Here is a 26,018-nt window from a genome sequence, read left to right on the forward strand (position 1 = left end):
ACAACAGACTCTGGCAGCTTATTCCACTCATTTACCACTCTAAAAGTAAAGAACCCAGCTCTGACACCTTTGCGCTAACCACACTCTTGCCCAGCTTCAATAGGTGTCCCCTAGTTCTCCCACCACCAGTCCTGATCTCAAAAATATCCTCTGAATTAATCCCATAGAAACCCTTTAGCAATTTGAATGTCTCAATCATATCTCTCCCTTTCTGCCTATCAACTAATTTCTGCAACCCACCTCCTCCCCATCAAGAAGGAACCGAGGTGACCAAATCTGGCACAGTAGTCGAGATGAGGTCTTATCAAGGCTTGGTACAGAGGTACAATAACTTGCTTGTCTCTGCTCGTCAAAGTATTTTTCGACAATGAAATGAGTTGATGAGCTGATTTAGCCACTCTTGCAACGTGTCCCCTAAACTTCATCTCCCTATCCACCAACACTCCCAAGTCCCTGGCCTCATCAATCTCCTGGAGTACAGTTCCACCAATGTGGTATACTGCTGCTAATCTTTTCACCCCAAATTGCATAACATTACATTTTGTCATATTAAATTGACATCCATTCTCCTTAGCCCAGAACTGCAATCTATCCAAGTCTTCCTGCAAGATTTTGACATCTTGTGCATTCACTACTGCTCTACTTAACTTTGCATCATCAGCTAACGAATGAATCATTCCTCTTAGATCCTTCCCTATATCGTTAATGAACAAATTAAACAGCAGTGGTCCAAGAACAGAAACCTGCGGCACACCACTAGTCATAGGCCGTCTTTTGGACTCTACTCCTGAATAAACAACTCTTTGATATCTCTCCATCAACCACCCAACCTATCCATCTTACTAACCCTATATCCATTCCCATATGTCGTAGTTTACAGATTAGAATTCCATGTGGTATCCTGTCAGATGCCTTAGCCAGGTCCAGCAGTATAACTGTAAACCCATTACCCTTATCCAGTTCAGCCGTCACTGTGTTATAAAACTTGAGCAAGTTACTGAGGCATGATCTACCCTTCACAAAGCCATGCTGTCTCCCATACAGTATCTCATCTTCGTCAATTCATTCCTGTATTTTTCCCTTGACTACTTTCTCCAAGACCCTGACAACGACTCCTGATATGCTGATCGGTCGGTAATTTGCAACAGTAGTCTTGGATCCTCCTTTATGCAGTGGAACTATTTTCCCCTCTTTCCACACCTTTGAGACTAAACCAGACCTGAGACTCAGATTAAACAACATGGTCAAGGGCACTGATAATTCTTTAGCCGCTTCACGTAAGACCCGTGCCGGTATACAATCAATCCCACAGATGTATTCACATTAATGTTCTATAATAGACTATTCACCTCCACTTCATTCATCACTATTCCCGTATAAACTAATGATTCCTTCATTGTTTCAATGTCACTACCTGGATGATATACTCTTGCAAAGTGCTCGCTCAGTAATTCCACTATATCAACTGATTCAGTGACCTCCTTACCATAGTCATTCCTTAAAATCATTCTGCCGTGTACAATTTTTTTTTTTTTTTTTGCTTGCAGCATATTGAAAGAACTGTTTGGGATTCTCTTTAGCTTGCATAGCTAGTTACCTTTCATAATCCACTTTTGCTTTTTTTTACCACACTCGTTACCCTTCTGGCATGCGCTTTATACCGTTCATGTGCCTGCAGGTCACCTTTCTCTTTAAATTCCCTCCACAGTTGTTTCTTTTTTAGCAGCTCAAGCTTAATGGTGTTATTCATCCATTTAACCCCTACTTGCTTTACTATTCGGACTTTAAGTATGCAATCAGCCATAACCTCCTGCAAATGCTCCTTGACTACTTCCCATGCTCTATCGACATCCAGCTCTTGCAGTTGTACATGCCATGGCACTGAACCAAGCAATCTCCTAAGCTTGTCATACTTGCCATCACGGTAATTCCACATATACCCTGTCTTAATCAAAAATTCCACACCTTTAGCCACCTCACAGGTCAAGACCTTATGATCACTCTCACCAATAGGTGGCAACATGGTCATATTCATTACAGTGAAATTCTCAGATGCTATTACCAAGTCAAGCACTCTTACACCCCTAGTATTTTCAATTACATGCTGTCTCAGATAGTTATCCCTTAATAATTGAATAAAATCCATTTCCTTCCTCACATGTGTCCTCTCCTCCTTCCAATCAATGTTACCATAGTTGAAATCCCCCATAATAATTACCCTCCTTCCACTCATTTCAATTTCCCTATGCATACTATCTCCACCATCTATTCCATCACCTGGTCTATAGCAGCACCCAACTGTATATTTTATTTTGCCAGTGTCAATCTCACACCAAATAGCCTCAAATGAGCTCCTTTCACTATCCTGCGATACAACTTCAATTCTCCTTGGCTGCAGTTCATCAGCTATCATCAATAATACCCCTCATCCCATTTTATTCTCTCTGTCCCTCCTAAACACACTATAACCTACACATTCTATCCCACTAACTATATCTTCTTCCGTCAGCCATGTTTCACTAATGCCAATAACCTGTGGCCAGGAAGAGCCAATCAAGGCCAAAAATTCTTCCTTCTTGTTCCTAATACTCATGGCAATAGTATACATGAAATGCAGAGGTCCCTTTGTCCCACCCCTATCTTGATGCTTTATTCTAACTATCCCATTCCGATTTCTCGTCCTTAGTACTGGCTCAGGTACATTATGTAAATTCTTACACTCAACTGTCTCACTGATGTCTGCATATCCACTTCCCCCTGCCTCCTTGGTAGTTGTAGTTTCCCTGGTTCTGCACATCCATTTTCACTTCATTCAGCAACACGTTTTCCAGTCTCCGCACACTAAATCCATTCAAATGCCGCCCATCCATCTTGTATAAATCCTTTTGCCCATCAAACTCATTCCAGACACACACCGTCTGCATAACCTGTGCATAATGTCATTTGCGATTATGGCCTAAACTCCGTCCTAAACTCTTCTCTGTCGTACTGCGGCAACAGACTCACCATCCTAACTCTGTCACTCTTTTCTTTCACTACCTTTAACAACACTTTCAAGTCCTCTCTCATAAAAAATTTATCTCCTTTCAATTTATTCATACCCACCACAACTATCAATTCTTTCACCCTCTATTTTTGCGCTCTAATACTCTCACATCCTTAAATTTCGCACCTGGTAAGTACAATTTAGTTAAACTCCCATCTATCACTCCTCTTAATAACGAGTCATCATACAACACTCTTTCCTTCATTTCAGAAACTCCCCCACTCGTACGCTTATTTTTCCTTTCAAACACTTGTTTATTTCCATTAGCCGAGGCACTCTGGAAAAAGTTTTGCAGGTGCTCCAACTGCCGCTGCACACTGTGTATCACTGCGTGCAACCAAGCGATCTCACTCCCTACAAATATTTCCTCATTTTTTTCATCATTTAAACCATTTTCTCAGCCTGTATAGTTGCTTTCACTCTCTCTTTGATCACCGCTCTCATTGCCATCTTGTACAACATCGCAATTCCCTATCAAGCCACTATTTTCACTCACATTCTGGCTTTCTTCAACCATAACTATCTCACGACCTGAAACATACTTCAATTCCTCACTTTGCTTACAATTTCTGCACATTCTCCCACCACTATCACTTTCCATTCAAACTCCAGCCTCCTTTGGGAATGCATACATCCCACACACATCACATTGGACAAACTCCCTCACATTACAATTTTTGAACAAAGTCATCGTATTTTTGGACGTGCTCTAGGTGATGTGCGTTACATTATGGAAAATACTAAGGAAAGTGATCTGGAGCTTACTCCACCTTTACTACGAGTTGCCCATAAGGTTGCTTATGCTAGCATCTGCCAAAACTTTTAGTTTCTATATTTGGCTATGAAATAATGTTGAATTCAATATCCACTTAATTTGTGCCATCATGTATTATATTTGCAGTGTTTTTTCTTTATGTTTCATTGCTTGTTTGCCGAGGTCTTGAGAGTCATTTTACTTCGTAGAATTTACGTCGATAAGAAAAAAACTAAAACTGTTCAAACGACTCTTGATAACTTCTTTTGATAAAAAAAATTGCAGTAAATAATGTAGGTACAAGTATTTATTAAACATTTACTTTGCATTCATTTTTTATCTTTCCTAAAAGAGTACCATATAAAACGAATTGTTAATAGAGTAATTGATCATGGACGAATTGTAATTTTTACCATTGATTATTAGACTTGATTAACGCGATTTTGATATACATGGTAACATCGAGGGATATCTGTACTTTGCAGTTTTTTTCTCATAAACTTCATTTCAGCTGTCATTAATCTTTTTTTTTTTTTTTTTTTTTTTTTTATTGTCCAGATTTCACTTCCATACAATAGGATGTAAGGCTAATGTATTGTATGCTTTTAGTTTGTTTTGTTTTTGTACTAGGTTTGGTTTAAATATAGAGTTAATTACACCTGTTATTTTTAAATATTTTACAATTTTTAAGTTTATATCTTTTTCATTTTCATATGTAATCATACATCCTAAGTAGTTAAATGAATTCACCTGTTCTAAAATTTTGTTATCTACTACTATTTTAGTTCTTACTGGATCTTGTCCTTTAAAGGCATCATATTATCATTCCATAATCTTTAGCTATCTCATTTAGATTTAAAATAGCTCTCTGTAAGTTGTCTTCAGAATCTGTAATTATTATTTGGTCATTGTCAAAAAAAGGGGAGTGATTAAGTTCACAGTAGGAGAAAGTTTAATACCTTGATGGAAGGTTTTATTCCATTTTATTATTATTTCCTTCAGATAAATATTAAAAAGAGTGGCTGAAAGGGGACACCTCTGTCAGACTCCTTGGTATATCTCTCTCGTATACGATAGCTCATGATTTAATCTTATTTGTATTTGATTATTTTCATATATACTCATTATAGCTTTTAGGATATTATTTGGTATGACTTTCTTTTAATATGCTAAATAAAATGCTTCTTTTAACTTTTTTGAATGCTTTTTCAAAGTCAATAAATGTAATATGTGTTTCTAAATTATATTCTCTCTTTTTTTTTTTCTATTATCAATTTTAAGCAAAAGGCAAGGTCTATACATGATTGTCCTTTTCTAAATCCTTTCTATACTTCTAAAATAAAGTTTTCAGAATATTTTATTAGTCATTATCATCAAATTCCTGCCATGCACCCTCAACGAGTGTACAGGATATGATAGTACTACATGAAAAAAATTACATCATTACTAACTACCTATCTACAATTTTCCTCCAAATCAGTCTGTTACTTATCAAGACTCCAACATTATCAGATCTTATATTTCTATCATCTAAGGCACTTTGTACCGTATAAATCCACCTATATCTTGGTCTTCCTCTGGGTCGTTTTGCTGCAAACCTGGCAGAGAACACTTGTTTTGCTAATCCTTCCTCTCCCATTCTATTTAAGTGACCATACCACCTGAGATTAGCTCTGCTAATGCATTCCTGGATACTGACAATGTCAAGTTCTTTCCTAATATCCTCGTTTTCAATATGATGTTGTCATTGATGTCATCTGTTCACGCCTCTAATCTTTCTCAGGACTCTCATATCTGCAGTCTCTAGTCTTTGGTCAAGTGTTTTACTTCTGACCCAGCTCTCAGATCCATAAGTTAAAACTGGTTTGAACACTGTCTTGTATACAGCTAATTCAGTGTTCCGACTAATTTCTTTCAGCTCTTTGCTTTATGCGGATGATGTTATACTTCTAAATAAATCCGCTACAAGTCTGCAAGATTCTCTGACTAAATTGAATAGCTGTTGTAATAGATATGGTATGAAGGTCAGCAATAAAAAGACAAAGACAATGAAAATAGGCAGAATCATTGAAAATGTCAACTGTGTTGTGAATGGAGAACCTGTGGAACAAGTAAAACATTTCAGCTACTTAGGCACAATTTTTACTGAAGATGGTAAACTAAATATAGAAATAGACAACAGAATCAGCAAAGCTGGTATCGTGGGAAGTCAATTGAATAAATTCATGTGGAATAAGAAAGAAATTAGTCGGAACACTAAATTAGCTGTATACAAGACTGTGTTCAAACCAATTTTAACTTATGGATCTGAGAGCTGGGTCAGAAGTAAAACACTTGACCAAAGACTAGAGACCGCAGATATGAGAGCCCTGAGAAAGATTAGAGGCGTGAACAGATGGCATCAATGGCAATATCATATTAAAAATGAGGATATTAGGAAAGAACTTGACATTGTCAGCATCCAGGAATGCGTTAGCAGAGCTAATCTCAGATGGTATGGTCACTTAAATAGAATGGGAGAGGAAAGATTAGCAAAACAAGTGTTCTCTGCCAGGTTGGCAGGAAAACGACCCAGAGGAAGACCAAGATATAGGTGGACTGATACGGTACAAAGTGCCTTAGACGATAGAAATATAAGATCTGATAATGTTGGAGTCTTGACAAGTAACAGACTGATTTGGAGGAAAATTGTAGATAGGAAGTTAGTAATGATGTAATTTTTTCATGTAGTACTGTCATATCCTGTACACCCCTTGAGGGTACATGGCAGGAATTTGATGATGATGATGATGATGATGACTAATTTCTCCCTTATTCCATATGAATTTATTCAATTGACTTCTCACCATAGCAGCTTTGCTGATTCTGTTGTCTATTTCTATATTGAATTTACCATCTTCACTAAAAATCGTGCCTAAGTAGCTGAAATGTTTTACTTGTTCCACAGGTTCTCCATTCACAATAACACAGTTGACATTTTCAATGATTCTGCCTATTTTCATTGTCTTTGCCTTTTTATTGCTGACCTTCATACAATATCTATTACAACAGTTATTCAATTTAGTCAGAAAATCTTGCAGACTTTTAGCGGATTTATTTAGAAGTATAACATCATCCGCATAAAGCAAAGAGCCGACATTAACATCTCCAATTTTGATATCATGTTTAATACCACTTTCCTTCATAATGTGATCCATATAGATAATGAATAACAGAAGGATAATGTACATCCTTGTCTCACACCAGATTTAACATTAAACCATCTTCCTGTACTTTCTTCAATTCTAACTGCTGACTTACAACTCAAATAAAAACTAAGTATTGCTTGATATAATGCCCCATTGACACCATATAACTGTAGCGTGTTGAATAGCTTCTTTCTTGGCACCTTATCATATGCCTTTTCCAGATCTACAAAACTCAAACAGAGTTCTTTGTTATATTCCCATGATTTCTCCACGATTTGTCGTAAAGTGAAGATCTGATCCTGACAGCCTCTATTTGGCCTGAATCCAGCTTGTTCTTCCACAATTCTTCTCAAGTATACTTGCATAGATATTGCCAGGAACACTAAGTAGGGAAATACCTCTGTAATTCTCACATTCAGTTTTATTTACTTTTTTTTTATATATGGGTACAAAGAGAGCTCTACTCAAATCATTGGGAATTCGTACCTCTGTCCAGGCTTTCCTGCTGCCTTTTCACATTTTAAGCCTTTGATGGCTTTTTCTACTTCAAGTATGGATATGTATTCCTGACTGCATGCCTGGTCAGTGTTTTTTACTACTGTACTGTCATCACTGCTTGTTTCATTTAGTAGTTTTTCAAAGTAATTACTCCATACTTCAAGGATATCTTTTTCTTCCATTTTCATGTCACCTTTATCATCTCAAACTCCTTTTACAGCACTCTTTCCTCCATTCCTAAGCTTCTTCAACAACCTCCAGAATATTTTGCCACCTTCTTGATATTTATTTTCTATATTCTTGCCAAAGTCCTCCCATGACTTTTGTTTAGCTAGTTTTACACAGTGTTTAGTATTCCTGCATTTGTCTCTGTATTCTCTAAGAGCACAAGCTGACTTATTTGACAGGAACTTTTGATATGCTTTCTTCTTTTCCTTCACTGCCTCTTTAACTTCCTGTGTCCACCATGGAGTTCAGATTTTTCTATCCTTGCAAACAACTTCACCACATGCCTCTCTAGCTGAATCAATCAGGGCTTTCTTCAAGGCTTGCCACTGAATCTCCAAGTTTGATTCCTGTTCTCAAACTCTTTCATTTTTTCTTCAATAATCTTTGTGTATTTTAGTCTACAGTTCACATCTGAGAGCTGCTCAACTTTTATTCGCTTTAAAACTTTCTTACATGTTATTCTTTTCAATATGAAATTCAATTTTATCCTACTCAAGACTAAATAGTGATCACTTCCAATTTCAAATCCTCTGTACACTCTGGTGTCCTGCACCAGGGAGAAAACATCACTATCAACAATAACATAGTCAATGAGACTTTTCTTATTCCTTGCCTCTTCTCTCCATGCGAATTTGTGCACATTTTTATGTTGGAAAATGGTGTTAGTAATAACCAGTCCATGGCCTGAGCAGAAATCCAACAGATATTTGCCAATATTATTAGCTTTGCTCTTTTCTCCAAATTTTCCCAAAATATTTTTGTATGTCTGACAATCATTTCCTACTCTGCTATTTAGATCCCCAACAAGACCAACTTTTCCTTTTTCATTGTGTCAGTTGCTTTTTCTAAAGCATCAAAAAATTCCTTCACTTCTACCTTACTAGAACCTTCTGTGGGACCATAGGCACAAATAAGTCTCATTGTCCAGTTCCCCATTCTCATATTTGCCCACATTACTCTACTTGAGACTGAATGCCATTCAAGAAGATTAGCCTCGTATTTTGTGTTGAATACTATGGCTACTCCTACCTTATTTTATTAGTCTGTAATTTAAAATTCTGCTATATATTTTGTCAGGAATTTAGTCTACTTATACCTCTATAGTTTTTAGGGTCATCTCTACTACCTTTTTTAAAGATAGGGATCACAATTGCTTTTTTCCATTCTATTGGGGTAGGGGTTTACTAGTTGAATAGGTTTTATTTAAAAATAAGAGGAGTCTTTCTTTCAACCTTGTTCCTCCATATTTATATCATTCTGAACCCAACTTATCTTCTCCAGGTGATTTTCTGTTTCTTGTTTGTTTCAAGCTGATTTCTAATTCTTCTTTAGTTATTTCCTTTTCATTTTCATTAAATGTTTGCCAGTTATCTTTTTTGAAAATATTTATCTATCCACAATTCTGTATAGGAATTTTGAAATTCTTCTAATCTTAATTTGGTGTTTAATTTTATGTTTTCTTTAATATTTGTACTTAAGTGTTTCAAAATCTTATATACATTGGGTCTTATTTTATATAAATCTTGTTCTAAATTAGAAACAAATTTGTTCCATGATTCTCTATGTCTTTTTCTGACTTCTCTTTTAACTATGGCTCTTATTCTTTTATATTCTATTGCATCATCTAATCATTTACTGCTTAACCATTTATGATAGGCTTCTTTTTTCATTTATTTCTTTGACTGCATCGTTCCATATTATTATTATTATGTGACACCTCCAGGCAGTCCAAAGACTCATTGAGGCTGAGTGTGCCAACAGCATCGCAAGATTTAACCCTTTCCAACTACTAACCATGCTCAAACTTGCTTAACTTTTTTGCAAGCCATTAGTAGCAGAGGCTCTACCAATCGACCAACCTTTGCTGGCTCTTCAGGTTTTTTTTAAATTGAATTTTTCTGTCTTTCCTAAGCTTTCATTTGCTTCTGTATTTATTATTATTATTATTTGGTAACCTCCATGGAGTGAACAGACTCATCGTGGGAGGCCCACTCAACCAGCAACATGTCTATCAAAATGAGCTTTGAAGTTATTTACACTACCTACACTCAACACTCAGGCAATGCATTCCACTCATTAAACAACTCTACATAAAAAGTCTACTCCTCATTCTCTTCTTCACCACATCTCTATACAACTTCCAGGGATGGCCTTTCATTTTTCCCATCTTAACATCCACTCTTTTTATCCTTTTTAGTGCATTAATCTGATAGAATCCCTTAACTAACTTGTAGGTCTCTATCATATGTCCTCTTTTCCTCCTATCCACCACTTCTATAATCCACATTCCCTCAAATGCTCTTCATAACCAACACTCCAGAATCCTGATATCACTTTAGTTATTCGTTTTTGGATCCTCTCTAGTGTTTCCACATTATAATGAAAACTAGGTGACTAAGTATGAACACAAAAGTCCATATGTGGTTTAACCAATGCCTTATACAGATGCACCACTTATCCCTACATATCAATGTACTTTTTATCATAGCAGCAATATGATGTGCAGTATTTGCAACACGTGCCCTCAGAACTTCAGTCCGCTGTCTACCATCACTTAAAAAGTACATTGATATGTAGGGATAAGGTGGTGCATCTGTATAAGGCATTGGTTAAACCAATGCCTTATACAGATGCACCATCATTTTTATATTAAGCCTTTCTATTTCTTCATTTTGTTTTATTTTATCTAAGTGTTGGTTAATTCTTTGTTCATATAGCCATTGTATATTTGTATCATTTAATATCTAGTTTTATGAACAAATGTTTTAAATTTTCTTTCTGTTCTTGTTATTTGTGGTCATTTAGGTGGTAATCTTAATTTTATTTTAATGAGAAAGTGGTCACTACTTATTTCATATCCTCTGTGAACTCTAACTTCTAAAGAGAATGTCGATTTCCATCCTCTTGCTGTCCAAGTATATTTATGAATGTCGTTATGGTTATAGAAAGAATTCATTATTTTAAGGTTATTATAAACTACAAAGTTTATCAATTTTTTACCATTCCTGTTTATTATTGTTATTATTATTATTTGACACCTCCAGGGAGTCCAAAGACTCATCGAGGGAGAGCACCTGCTCTACATCTCTATCTTCTCCATCAACTGACCACAACTACACCAACGTCACCTACGTTTAGAGTATGTTCTCCCTATATTATTATTAATTTTTGTGTTTCCAATTCTTGTATTTAAGTCTCCTGCTAATATTACATAATCGTTTTATATTTATTTTATTATATATATTTTGTAACTGATTATTATTATTACTACTATTATTACTACTACGGGCTATTCCAGGGAGTCCTTAGACTCATCGAGGGAGGCCCTAAACATCATGTTCACACAACTGTTCAACATTCTCACAGTATCTATCATACCTTGCCTTTAACTAGCTCACTGTCATAGCACCCACAACAGACTCTGGCAGCTTATTCCAATCATTTACCACTCTAAAAGTAAAGAACCTAGCTCTAACACCCCTGCTAACCACGCTCTTGCCCAGCTTCCATGGGTGTCCCCTAGTTCTCCCACCACCAGTCCTGATCTCAAAAATATCCTCTGAATTAATCCTATAGAATCCTTTTAGCAATTTGAATGTCTCAATCATATCTCCCCTTTTCCGCCTATCAACTAGTTTCTGCAACCCACAAATCTTCAACCTGTTCTCATATGGTTCATTCCATAGACCTGCTATCATCTTAGTCACTCGCCTCTGGATCCTCTCCACCTCCTCCCCATCAAGAAGGAACCAAGGTGACCAAATCTGCACACAGTAGTCGAGATGAGGTCTTATCAGCGCTCGGTACAGAGGTACAATAACTTGCTTGTCTCTGCTCATCAAGGTATTTTTCAACAACCAAGTGAGTTGTTGAGCTGATTTAGCTACTTTCGCAATGTGCCCCCTAAACTTCATCTCCCTATTCACCAACACTCCCAAGTCCCTGGCCTCATCAATCTCTTGGAGTACAGTTCCACCAATGTGGTATACTGCTGCTAATCTTTTCACTCCGAAATGCATAACCTTACATTTTGTCACATTAAATTGACATCCATTCTCCTTAGTCCAGAACTCCAATCTATCTAAGTCATCTTGCAAGACTTTGACATCTTCTGCATTCACTATCGCCCTATCCAACTTTGCATCATCAGCGAACAAATGAACTGTCCCACTTAGACCCTTCCCTATATCGTTAATGAACAGATTAAACAGCAGTGGTCCAAGAACAGAACCCTGTGGCACACCACTAGTCACAGGCCGTCTTTTGGACTCTACTCCTGAATAAACTACTCTTTGATATCTCTCCATCAACCACCCAGCTATCCATCTCACCAACCCTATATCCATTCCCATATGTTGTAGTTTACGGATTAGAATTCCATGTGGTATCCTGTCAAATGCCTTTGCCAGGTCCAGCAGTATCACTGTAAACCCATTTCCCTTATCCAGTTCAGCCGTCACCTTGTTATAAAACTTGAGCAAGTTACTGAGGCATGATCTACCCTTCACAAAGCCATGCTGTCTCCCGTACAGTATCTCATCTTCGTCAATTCATTCCTGTATTTTTCCCTTGACTACTTTCTCCAAGACCTTGACAACGACTCCTGATATGCTGATCGGTCGGTAATTTGCAACCATAGTCTTGGATCCTCCTTTATGCAGTGAAACTATTTTCCCCTCTTTCCACGCCTTCGGGACTAAGCCAGACCCGAGACTCAGATTAAACAACATGGTCAAGGGCACTGATAATTCCTTAGCCGCTTCATGCAAGACCCGTGCCGGTATACCATCTAATCGCACAGATGTATTCACATTAAGGTTCTGTAATAGACTATTCACCTCCACTTCATTCATCACAATTCCCTTATAAACTAATGGTTCCTTCATTTTTTCAACATCACCACCTGGATGATATACTTTTGCAAAGTGCGAGCTCAGTAACTCCACTATATCGACTGGTTCAGTGAACTCTTTACCATCGTCATTCCTTAAAATCATTTTGCCATGTACAGTTTTTTTCTTGCTTGCAGCATATTGAAAGAACTGTTTGGGATTCTCTTTTGCTTGCATAGCTAGTTTCCTTTCATAATCGGCTTTTGCTGTTTTTACCACACTCGTTACCCTTCTGGCCTGCACTTTATACCGTTCGTGTGCCTGCAGGTCACCCCTTTCTTTAAATTCCCTCCATAGTTGTTTCTTTTTTTGCAGCTCAAGCTTAATGGTGTTATTCATCCATTTAACCCCTACTTGTTTCACTATTCGGACCCTAGGTATACAATCGGCCATAACCTCCTGTAAATGCTCTTTGACCACTTCCCATGCTCTATCGACGTCCAGCCCTTGCAGTTGTACATGCCATGGCGCTGATCCAAGCAATCTCCTAAGATTGTCATACTTGCCAGCACGGTAATTCCACATATACCCTGTCTTAATCACAAATTCCACACCTTTAGCCACCTCCCAGGACCTTATGATCACTCTCACCAATAGGTGGCAACATGGTCATATTCATTACAGTCAAATTCTCAGATGCAATTACCAGGTCAAGCACTCTCACACCCCTAGTATTTTCAATTACATGCTGTTTCAGATAGTTATCCCTTAATAATTGAATAAAATCCATTTCCTTCCTCACATGTGTCCTCTCCTCCTTCCAATCAATGTTACCATAGTTGAAATCCCCCATAATAATTACCCTCCTTCCACTCATTTCATCAATTTGTTTATGCATACCATCTCCACCATCTATTCCATCACCTGATCTATAGCAGTACCCAACTGTATATTTTATTCTGCCAGTGTCAATCTCACACCAAATAGCCTCAAATGAGCTCCTTTCACTATCCTGCAATACTTCAATTCTCCTTGGTTGCAGTTCATCAGCTATCATCAATAACACCTCTCCCCCAATTTTATTCTCTCTGTCCCTCCTAAACATACTATAACCTACACATTCTATCCCACTAACTATATCATCTTCCGTCAGCCATGTTTCACTAATGCCAATAACCTGTGGCCAGGAAGAGCCAATCAAGGCCAAAAATTCTTCCTTCTTGTTCCTAATACTCCTGGCATTAGTATACATGAATTGCAGTGATCCCTTTGTCCCACCCCTATCTTGATGCGTTATTCTAAATGTCCCATTCCCATTTTTTGTCCTTGGTGCTGGCTCAGGTACATTATATACATTTTTACACTCAACTGTCTCACTGATGTCTGGATATCCACTTCCCCCCCTCCTTGGTAGTTCTAGTTTCCCTGGTTCTGCACATCCATTTTCACTTCATTCAGCAACACCTTTTCCAGTCTCCGCACACCAAATCCATTCAAATGCAGGCCATCCATCTTGTATAAGTCCTTTAGCCCATCAAACTCATTCCACACATCCACGAATTCCACACCATACCGTCCGCATAACCTGCGCATAATGTCATTTGCGATTATGGCCCTCCTTCTAAACTCCTCTCTGTCATATCATGGTAACAGACTTTTTAATATTATCCTGTTCTCTTCCTCCTTCTGGGGCATATAAACCAATTATTGTTAAATAACCTCTATCTATTTTTATTCTAGCTTTTATTATTCTTTTTCCATAATTTATAATATTTTAACTGTTTGGAAAGGGAATTATGAATCCAAATCATAACACCTGCTTGTGCTCTTTGGTCTCTGTCAACTCCACTATATATTACATTAAAATTTTCAGTTCTCATGGTTCCTTTTCATTTCTTTTTTGTTTCAGTGATTACTGCTATTTGAAAATTTTTTTCATTTAATATTTGGTCTAATTCTATTTTTTATATGCTATTCCTCTTGCATTCCAGTTTGCTCTATGTATTATATTTTGTCATTTCCATTTTTGTTTTATCATAGATTCATCCGATTACTTTTCTCTGTCTGCTTAAAAGCAGATTAATGTTCTCCATGTCAGGCGATTAGCCTGGTGATGGATAGTCCAGTGGCAGGGCTGCTATCTTAAGGCTTCTGGACTAACCTTCTTCCAAATTTAAACCCATAGGAAGAATAGGGTATATTGAAGGAGAAAAAGTAGATTATAGTAGAATAGAGTAGAATTATAGCAGAAGTTTATAGAGGGGACATAGATATAGGCCAGAACTCAAGTACTATAATAGCATAAGGGTCATACAATAAGAAGAGTTGGCTGATAAGGCTTATAGAAAAGATGTGAGTGGATCTTCCTCAAAGTAGAGGAAGAAGAGGTTAGATTCAGCATAGATTCAAGGGACCATGGGAGTGCAACTTCCTTTACAATCAAGATGATTGCCTCTTATGACCCTGTTGGTCCACGAGTCCTTATTCAATATATTCGTACCACCCCACATACACACATGGTGGGCTCCCCTATCTGCCATCCAAACAGTACCTACCTTTTACAAAGCCATGATGTCCTCATACAATATCATATTCCTATCTACCCATTCATGAATTTCATTTTTAATTTTTCCAATACTAACCACCACTTCAGAGACACTAATTGGTCTGTAATTTGCTACTTCTGTCTTGGGGCCTTTATGTAATGGAACTATCTTGTCCTCTTTCCGCTCTCTTAGAACTTGCCAGTGCTGAGACTTAGATTAAACAACTTCGTCAGAGGCACTGCAAGTTCGCCTGCACATTCTCGTAGCACACTGCTGTATTCACATTGATATTTTTCAATATACTGAATACCTCCAGTTCATCTTCTTCAATGCTCATGGCTCTATCACCTCAGTAAAAATAGTATAAGGACAGCCACTGCAGATATAATAGAGATACTTAATAAGCAGTTCACAAAGGTTTTCATTCTTGTGAATGTGACATCATAGAGAGATTGAGAGCAGTTGATGATGGGGATGAGAGACTGACTGTAATCGAGCAAACTTGATGTTAATAAGGCTGTCAGACTTGATAATACATAACCATGTATTCTGAAGAAACGTGCCAGGGAGTTGACATCTGCCTTGACATATTTTTTTAATATGAGTCTTGCACTGGGTCAAGTTCCTAAGGAGTATACGAAGGGCAAGATTGTACTGCTTCATAACGGAGGTGACAGAACTCAAGCATCAAATTATAGGCCTATCTGTGTGTCAGGTGGTGTGGTTAAGTTGTTGGAGAAGCTTGTGAGAACTAGGATACAGAAGTGAGTTGACAATGGTATTATCTTTGAGGACAGCATGGATTTGCTAAAGGGTGGTCATATTTTAGTAATCTACTTAATACAAAAAAGGTGATGGTTTCCTTGAACAGAGGAGAGGGATGCACAGTAGTGTACTTAGATTTTGCAAAGGCTTTTGATAGATTACCACATGATAAGTTGATAGTCAAATTAGAGCAGATGGAGGTTGGATATTAAATTAGTGCATTAGATTGAAGACTGGCTATCTGACAGGTATCAGCAAGTTGTGTATCGGAGAGCGATAACCAGGAAGAGGAAAGTCCCTAGTGGTGTGCCTCAAGGGTCTGTTTTAGGGCCGTTGCTATTTAACTTGTATGTTAATGATATTGGCAAAGATTTGGATGGGGGATATTCAGTTGTTTGCAGATGATGCAAAGTTGGGAAGAACTATGAAGAGTAGAGAAGATGTTGTGGCCCTACAAGAAAACTTGAATAAATTGCATGAATGGGCACGGAAATGGGGATACGAGTTCAATGTTGCAAAATGTAAGGTTTTAAATTTTGGGAATCAAAGATGGGATGTAGAATTTATGCTTGGTGGGGATATATTGTTGGAGATGGAGAAAATAAGTGATCTTGGGGTGACAGTGGATAAGGATCTGAAATTTAGAGGTCACATTGCCAAAATTGTGAGGACAACACAAAGAATTCTGAGAATGATGTAGAGGACACTGACTTGTAGAAGTAATGAGATTCTTGTTCCATTGTATAAGGCTTTGATTAGGCCACTCATGGACTAATGTGCCCAGTTTTGGTCACCTGGTTTTTAAAAGAACGAAGAGATGTTGGAAAGGGTCCAGAGGTGAGTAAGGTAGTTTCTGATCTTTGGAATGTTGAATATGAGGAAAGGTTGAGGAGATGCAATTTGAAGAGTCTAGTAGTTGATAAGAGGTTGTTATAGGATCAATGTTAGAGAGGTTTTACAGAAAACAGTGGGAGATCAGGGGAGAACCAGAGGTCATCCATAGAAGCTGTATAAGGAGGGTGTGAGCAGAGGGATGAGAAGTATTTTTTTTCGCATGCAGAGTTGTGAATGATTGGAATATCTTGTCCGAGAATGTGGTGTCTACAGAGATTTTGAGTGTGTTTACGGTGCAGTATGATGAACTGTATGTGTATGTTTTGTTAAGGAGAGATCACATTTTAAGCAATGTGCTTACATACAACAAGGTGATGAATTCACCAGATACAGGAAATGTGTATACATCACCCTCATCTAGTGAATTAGGATTCTAATATGATTCTGGATTTTTCAAAAGCCTTTGACAGACTGCCACATAAGCTGGTAGCAAAACTGAGATGGATTGGATAAGAGATGCATGAGCTGATTGGCTGTCAGATAGGGATAAGCAGGTTGTGTATGGAGAAGTGGCATTCCAAAACCAAAAAGTCACTGCAGATGCTGCAGGATTCTGTTTTGGGACTCATTATTGCTTAAGTTGTAAGATAATGATATCGGGACAGGCTTAACTGGAGATATGCAGCTGATGGAAAGTTGGCAAGAACCATGAGTAGAGCAGATGTTGTGGCCTTATGTGACGATCTCAACAGACAGTTTCAGAGGATATACATTATGATAGTACGACATGAAAAAGTTACATAATTACTAACTTCCTATTGACAATTTTCATCCAACTTAATCTATTATCTGTCAAGACTCCAATATTATGAAATAAAACACTTTGTTTTGCTAACCTTTTCTCTCCCATTCTGTTTAATCGGCCATACCACCTAAGATTAGCTCTGCTCACACATTCCTGAATGCTAGCATTGTCAAGTTTTTTCTGAATATCTTCATTTCTAATATGATTCTGTCATCTTTCACTCCTCTAATTTTTCTCAGAACTCTCATATCTGTGGTCTCCAATCTTTGATCAATTTTTTACTTCTAACCCAGCTCAATAAGTTAAAACTAGCTTGAACACTTTTGTATACTGCTAGTTTAGCTTACTGTCTTGATTAATTTCTCTCTTATTCCCTATAAATTTATTTAGCTGACTCTCTGCATACCTGCTTTCCCAATTCTATTTATTTCCATATTTAATTTGCCATTTTGACTAAAATAAGAGTGCTTAAATAGTTGAAATGTTTTACTTGTTTCTATAGGTCTCCATTAAGGATGCAGTTGATGCTTTCAGTGTGTCTGCCTATTTTCATTGTCTTTTTATTGTTAATTTTCATACCAAGTTTATTACAACAGTTATTAAATTTAGTCAGGGAATCCTACAGACTTGTACTGGATTTATTTAGGAGCACAAAGTGATTGTATAATGTAATAGTGAGTGGAGATGTCAGTTTAATTTTGCCAAGTGTAAGGTTTCAAAATTTTATAGGCAAGGAAATGAGGCACAGTATACAGTTAATGGGGAAATTTTGCAGGCAGTGAAAAAGATGAGAGATCGGGAGTAACAGTAAACAGAGATTTGAAATTTAGGGATCTTATTGCGAGAAGAATATATCAGATTATGGCAATGAGGAGAACCTCCATATACAGAAGCAAAGAGGTTAAAATTTTCTTTTGTAAGGCCCTTGAACAGATGACATGTGAATAATTGTGCACAGATCTGGTCTCCTGTTCTTTAAGGGGATGAAGATATCTTAGAGAAGGTGCAGAAAAGATTTACTAAGTCAGTGTTGGGTCCATGGAATGTGGGATATGAAGACAGATTAGAGAAATGCAATTGGCAGAGCCTTGTGAATAGAAGGAGAGGGGAAATGACTGCGATCTACAAGTTAGTAAGAGGTTGTTGCCAGATTAATATGAAGGAGATTTTTAATAGAATGACAGGAGATGGAGGGAGAAAAGGTCATTTCCAAAAGTTGTATAAGGAGAGAGTGAGAAAGGGAATGAGGAGAAGGTTTTTTACATGGAGAGTAGATAACGAGTGGAATAAACTGCCCAAGAGTGTGGAAACTATGAGTAGGTTAGCCTCCCAACTGGCCACGACGTCTATAGACGTCGAGATAAATCTGGATACGAAGCTCTAAAACCCATTGAATAACATGGATAAGAAGTGCAATTTGGTGTCATTATTTCATCCACATTGGCCAGTAGGGAGGTTAAAAGCACAGAATCTTTTTTTTTTTTTTTTCCATGACAGTATGGGACTGATGTGATGAGTCTTCTGACTCTTGGAGGGCTGATGTTAATAATAAGTTTGTTATATAATCTGAACATGAATATAGCATTGTATTAACAATAAGAGTTCTTATTATTAAAATTAATATAAGAAAACTATTAAATTAATAGTTTTCTTAATACAATACAGTAAATTTGAACAATTTAGTAAATTCAGAAAGAAAACTTACCTATTACTTGGTGATAAGGTATCTCCTTTCTTTAATAATATGAATGCAACAAGTAAGTTGCCAATTGTGGAAAAAACTCCAATGATGACAAGAGTTGCAATATACAGATGGCTTGTCCAGTTTTCCTGACTATCTGTTATGTTGGTAATGGCATCACAGGAAACAGCTAAAATAAAACGAGCCAGCACAGCACCTACTAACCACATGCATGACATAACTGCTCACTCAATGTAAGATTCTGATAATCATTTAGCTTCCATTGACTACTTTACTGATTCAAATTGAAATCAGCAAGTTTGATATAACTATAAAAAAGTAAACTTCACTTTTTAATATCCAAAATAGCAATGTTTTGTTCTTGTAAATAAGTTCTCTTTATAAAAAAACATATAAAACATCAATATTTTTAAGTATCATTTGTACAAAGTTGAGTATTTTTTTTTTTTTATTTACAATAAGCTTATGTAGATTTTATGTTAAATTCAAAATGTAAATTTTAAAATCACTGGAACATTTCTAAATGCTAACTTTTCATGGTATCACCTGCTGCAGCAAAATAAAGTACACTACACTTAATATAGCAGCCTGTCAAAAATCAAACCCAGAGAAGTTGAATGTATGAGATACTGACAATTTCCTGTTTCTTCTGTTATCCCATACTGATCATTATGTAACATTCACTGAAAAGAAAAATACAAAGACGGTTACAAAAATTACCTATGTATCAGATACATAGAACTATACAATTATGAGCACTGCAGATACTTGAAATATTACTCAAAAATATTGTGGATTATATATGTTCAAATGTACTACTTGCATATTTCTATAAAATAATATCCTGTTATTTGTGCAAAGACTGCATCCATGTTGAATGCAATCAACAACCATACTCTTTATCATTATAATTTATATGTAATTTTCAATCTTATACTTACCTTTAATCAACATGCATGAGTCTACAGTGAAGATCAAGGAAGAAAATAAAGAGTCCTTACTGTCACTTTTCTTATAAATACCTAGTTACAGCAGTGGAGTGTGAAATAAGGATATCATTCAATTTAATAATAGTAAACAAATAAAGAAGTTAGCAACACCTGCAAAATTATGAGATGGTGGGTTTGGGTCCCTTTTTCATATTTTCTTAACTCCAACCTGCTTAGCATAAGAGGAATTCATGACAGGTATTACTGGTGACAAGCTTCCTCTGTGTCTTGATGAGATGGACTGTTTGATTTCTGAATCTTTTTCCATCCTTTTATCTTCAGCATGCTCAGGAGTAAGTTACATGGTCTCATCACAGTTGATTTTTTTTTTTTTTTCCAGAGCATAATTTATTATCATGCTTCTACATTGGACACAGATATGGAGGCTTAGGCATATCAAAAGTAAATATATTTTTGGTCAAAACTGCCACCACACAAACATACAAGGAATTGCAGAGCCAGTGATTATGACAAATCTAGAAAGCAGCTTGGAGCAGAGGAAGGTACAGAAATTTGCAACAGAAGGATGTGTTAGCCTAGCAAGGAAATGGTTATGGAATGTTACAGGAAAGTAGCATCAAGATGCATATCTATTGGACGGGCTAATATACCATCCAATCCGTGGAATTGGAAGTGAGTCAAACTTGGCGGACGTGTGTAAGAAGAGCTCCGGATTGAGATAAGTTATTCTTGGAATAATTAAGTATATATGAGTATTTGTTTGAGTAAGAGCTGCAGTAAAAGTTGTGCGCTACCATTATTATTAGTGTGGGAGATTTTGTTTTGCTTAAACTTAATTGCAAATTCGTTATTATTAGACCTCAGTGTAATAAACAGCAAAGGAAACATAGCAGCGGCTTTGTCATTTCATGAATTTAACTTAGACCAGTTGTTTCGTTAAATGTGAGGTGTGCTATATGTATTCTTTCAATTACATAAATGATTTGTGGATGTTTAGGGTGGATGGAAGGAGGGTTTGGGCGAAGTGTGACCTGAACGAGGAATTGATGAATGCTAACATGAAATTGATGACAGAAAGTGTTAGTGGAGTGGGTGGCGAGAATGTCGCAGGGAAAATGAGTGCACGTTCGAAAGAGAAGGATGGTGGAAAAGAGAGGCGAAAAAATGTTAAAAAATCAGTAAAAAAAAAAAAGAAAACGAGCGATATGAAAACCATAATGGATGTTAAAAAGGACGAAAGTGAGGCGAGAGTGGTGGAAGGGAACAAAATTGAGAGAACGAATGAAACCGGAAATGGCGCTACGCAGGAATCGAAAGTGGAAAAAAATGATATCGAAAGTTGGATGCATGTTGGACTGAAAGTACGGAAACACAGAAGGATGAATGAGAGTGAAAGTGAGAAGAAGGGATCGAGAGTTAGAAAATTAGAAAGATTGAAATAGAGAGAATGTGATGCAAGATTCGGAAGTTGAATTGGATTGGATGAGGCAAGAGATGAAATGGATGCAGAATGAAATTAAGAAAATTCGGGTAAAAACTATTAAAACAAATCTTGATGGCATAAAAGTTAACGAAAAAGATGAGCAAATGGTGTTGTATGGCGACTCCATTATTAAAGGTGTGCTTTCCAGGTGGTAAAATGAGTACAGTGATTGAGGCATTGGATATGGGAGGGGGAGCAAAGGAGTTGATGGTTTTAATAGGAACGAATGATTTGACAGAGGACAAAGAGCACGTCAGAATGGATATCAGGAAGCTGATTAGAAGGATAAAAGAGAATAGTGTGACAGGAAGGGTAGTGAGCGTGTTGCCTAGGTATGACTGTGGTGAGATGAGGCAGAGAGCAAGGATTATGAATGATATGCTGGCTGGAATGTGTAAGGAGATGGGAGTACAGTTTGTTAATATGTGGAATAAGTTTGAAGGACGAAGTGAACTGTATGGGAGCGATGGACTGCATTTGAGTGGTTATGGTGAGAGTCACTTGGAGAGACTGTTGCTGAAAGGTAGAGAAGTGAGTAGAGAGAATGAATCAGATCAAGCGGGAAGTGATGTGGAAGAGCAGGAGAGTAAGACAGGAGAGATTGAAGAAGTGGTTATGAATGGGGAAGTGAGTGGTATGAGTACAGAAAATGAGAGAAAGGGTGTGCAAGAGGAGCAGGGAAACAAGGAGGCTCAGGGTGGACAGGGGTACACAGCGTGAGAAAGGTGGATGCTCAAAGGAGGTAAGAGCATGTGTAGACAGGAAAGGAATGGAATGACCTGGGATCAAGAGGAAACAGTTGGAATTAGGGAGGGTTCTAGAATAAATGGAGAGAAAGGGAAATGGCCCCAGTCGAGCATGGAGAGATCACATGGAGTGAGTGGTATCGGCGGAACTAGCTGTAGATCCAGAAATGAGCTGTTATGTTTGTATACAAATGCTACAAGTACAAGAAACAAGGCAGATGAAATGGTTGCACTAATTGCATCTGTTCACCCAAAGATTGTCAAAATAAGTGAGACATGGTTGGAAGAGGACGACATCCTGAAAGGAACAGAGACGGAAGGGTATGATGTGTTTCATGAGGATAGAAGGGGTAAAAAGGAAAGGGAGTGCTATTGATGATAAAGAAAGAGTTATGCCCATACAAAGTAGAGATGCAAGAGGGAAATAGTGCCAGTGGTTTTGAGGCAGTTTGGTGTGAGATAGAGGTGAATGGAATCAAATACTTGGTTGGATGTTGTTATAGACCAGGTAATGTGGATGGTGGTGGTGATAATGAAATGTATAATCAAATTAGCCAAGCAAATAAGAAAAGGGTGATCATAATGGGCAATTTTAATTATGGCAATATAGACTGGAATGATGAGATAGCAACTGGAATTAAAGAAAATGAGTTTCTTGAGTTTTTGAGGGATAACTACCTCAGACAGTATGTAACAGAGGGCACACGAGGATTGAGGGTCTTGGATTTGGTCATCTCATCAGAGGATGTAATTATAAATGAGGTGTCAAATCATCCACCAATTGGTGAGAGTGACTATGAGGTGATTACCTGGGTGGTTGCCAGCAGTGTGAGGACCGCTGTGAGAAAAGGGTATATGTGGAACTACAAGGGGTGGGGGTGATTATGAAGAGCTCAGGAGGCAGCTTGCAGGTGTAGCATGGAATGAAGTGTTAGCTGGAAAAGAGATCAATGCAGCTCGGAAGATTTTCAAAAACTATCTAGTAGATGCAATGTCTAAATGTATTCCAAGGGTGAGAAGGCTAAATAAGGTAGGTGTGAGATGGATGAATAAAGAGATTAAGCATGTGATACAGAGAAAAAGGGCATTGCGGACGCAGCATAAGAGAAGTGGAAATAACTATTCGATGAGGTCTACAAAGACCAGGCAAGGAGGGTGACTTGGTTGGTGAGGGTAGCTAAAGAGAGCTATGAACAGCAGTTGGCTAATGAAGCCAAAAAGAATCCTAAGAGTTCTTTCGATATGTAGCCAGCAAAAGAAAGAATAATTATGGAATAATGACACTGATTGGAGAAAATGGTATAAAGACAGCTGATGCAGAATGTGTGGAAGAGGTACTTAATGAGCTGTTCATAAAGATCTTTCAATCTTGTGAATGTGACTTCATGGAGGGATTGAGAGCAGTTGATGATGGGGAGGAGAGACTGACTGTAGGTGAGCAAGAGTTGTATGGGGGAGTTGAGTAAACTAGATGTTAATAAGGCTGTGGGACTTGATAATATATCACCACGTATTCTGAAAGAATGTGCCAGGGAGTTGACATCTGCCTTGACATATTTTTTTAATGAGTCTTGCACTCGGTCAAGTTCCTAAGGAGTGGAAGAAGGGCAAGATTGTGCCACTTCATAAAGGAGGTGATCGAACTTGAGCATCAAACTATAGGCCTATCTGTGTGTGTCAGGCCTATAGTTGTGTGGTTAAGTTGTTGGAGAAGGTTGTGAGAACTAGGATCCAGAGTTCGGTTGATAACAATGGTATAATCTTTGATGGACAGCATGGATTTGCTAAAGGGAGGTCATGTTTAAGTAATCTACTTACTTATTACAATAAAGTGACTGCTTCCTTGGACAGAGGAAAAGGATACACAGTAATATATTTGGATTTCGCAAAGGCTTTTGATAGAGTACCTCATGATAGGTTGACAGTCAAACTAGAGCAGATGGGATTGGATATTAGATTGGTGCATTGGATTGGAGACCAGCTATCTGATAGGTATCAACAAGTTGTGTATAGGGAAGAGATATCCAGGAAAAGGAAAGTCACTAGTGGAGTGCCTCAGGGGTCTGTTTTAGGTCCATTGCTGTTTAACTTGTATATTAATGTTATAGGTGATGATTTGGATGCACATATTCAGTTGTTTGCAGATGATGCAAAGTTGGGACGAACCATGAAGAGTAGTGAAGATGTTGTGGCCTTACAAGAAGACTTGAATAAATTGAGTGATTGGGCACCGAAATGGGGGATGTGAGTTCAGTGTTGCAAAATGTAAGGTTTTAAAATTTGGAAAACAAAGATGAGATGCAGAATTTATGCTTGGTGAGGATATATTGTTGGAGGTGGAGGAAATAAGGGGGTGATAGTGGATAAGGATCTGAAATTTAGGGGACACATTGCCAAAATTGTGAAGACAACACAAAGGTTTCTGGGAATGATGCGAAGGACACTGATGTGTAGAAATAGGGAGATTCTTGTTCTGTTGTATAAGGCTTTGATTAGGCCACACATGGACTATTGTGCCCAGATTTGGTCACATGGTTTTCAGAAGGATGAAGAGATGTTGGAAAGGATCCAAAGACGACTGACTAAGGTAGTTTCTGACCTCTGAAATGTCGAGTATGAGGAAAGATTGAGAAGATGTAATTTGCAGAGTCTGGTGGACAGGAGGAAGAGGGGAATATGATAGAGACCTACAAGTTGGTAAGGGGTTGTTATAGGATTAATGCTGGAGAAGTTCTACATAAAATAGTGAGAGACAGGGGGAGAACCAGAGGTCATCCCTGGAAACTGTATAAAGGTGTGAGTAGGGGAGTGAGAGGCAGGTTTTTTTCGTGCAGAGTTGTGAATGATCTGGGAATGCCATACCTGAGAGTGTGGTGTCTGCAAGGAGTTTGAGTGTGTTTAAGACATGGTATGATGAGCTGTGTGTGTATGTGATAAAAGGAACTCCCAGATGAGTCTTTGACTCCATGAGGTCTTGGGGTAATAATACATCGAATTATCAGTTCCACTTACTATGTCATTAGCCTTTTCACTCTATTCCCACTTGCCATGCACTGAAAAATATCCTTTTAAAATCTTTTGCTACATGTCATAGGCATCTTCAGAGCAGGATCACAGAATGGCAATTAAACAATAACAGGCAATTATAAAAAGCACCACTTAAGCAGCTAATGTCAGATAACTAAATACAGTTAATAATTTTCTAACTTAAGAAAAATATATATATATACACACACAAAGTTGGGAAAGATTAGCAAACTAAAAAGTACTATCTTCCACAAATGGGATAGATGTAAACTATTGAATCTGTTTAAGTTAGGGCAATGAATTAAATTTTCACATTTCTTTATGAAGATGTTCTATGAGGAAAACTTTTATGAAGGACTTTGGTCTTTTTCCAATAAACTATGTTTATTGCGGAGAGAATGCTCAGCAAATCCAGACTGTTCAGGCTCATGGTATTTAATATAAGACTTGTGTTCTTCTAGTTGAATATAAGCAGATCTTCTGGTTTGTCCAAAATAAGATAATCCATAAGGGCAAGATATCTGGTAGCCATCTGGAAAACCTACAGGTGGAAGCATGTCCTTAGGAGAAGTGAGAGCAGAGAGAATAATTAACATGTTAGGGAAAATATGGAG

General features: G+C 37.6%; 1 protein-coding gene across 1 annotated transcript in view; it reads right to left on the bottom strand.

Moving 5' to 3' along the window:
- The window catches only part of LOC150093419 (G protein-coupled receptor 161B-like), an 87,230-nt gene extending 67,814 nt beyond the window's left edge, over positions 1–19,416 (bottom strand). The window contains exon 1 of the mRNA XM_090413612.1: positions 19,202–19,416. Coding sequence (XP_090269738.1) covers positions 19,202–19,416 — 215 coding nt within the window. The remainder of the gene's footprint in view (positions 1–19,201) is intronic.
- Between the last annotated feature and the right edge of the window lie 6,602 nt (positions 19,417–26,018).

Source organism: Typopeltis vanoorti, chromosome 24 (assembly GCF_054136105.1).
Source record: "Typopeltis vanoorti isolate ZY-2024b chromosome 24, IOZ_Tvanoo_1.0, whole genome shotgun sequence".
Classification (NCBI taxonomy): domain Eukaryota; kingdom Metazoa; phylum Arthropoda; class Arachnida; order Uropygi; family Thelyphonidae; genus Typopeltis; species Typopeltis vanoorti.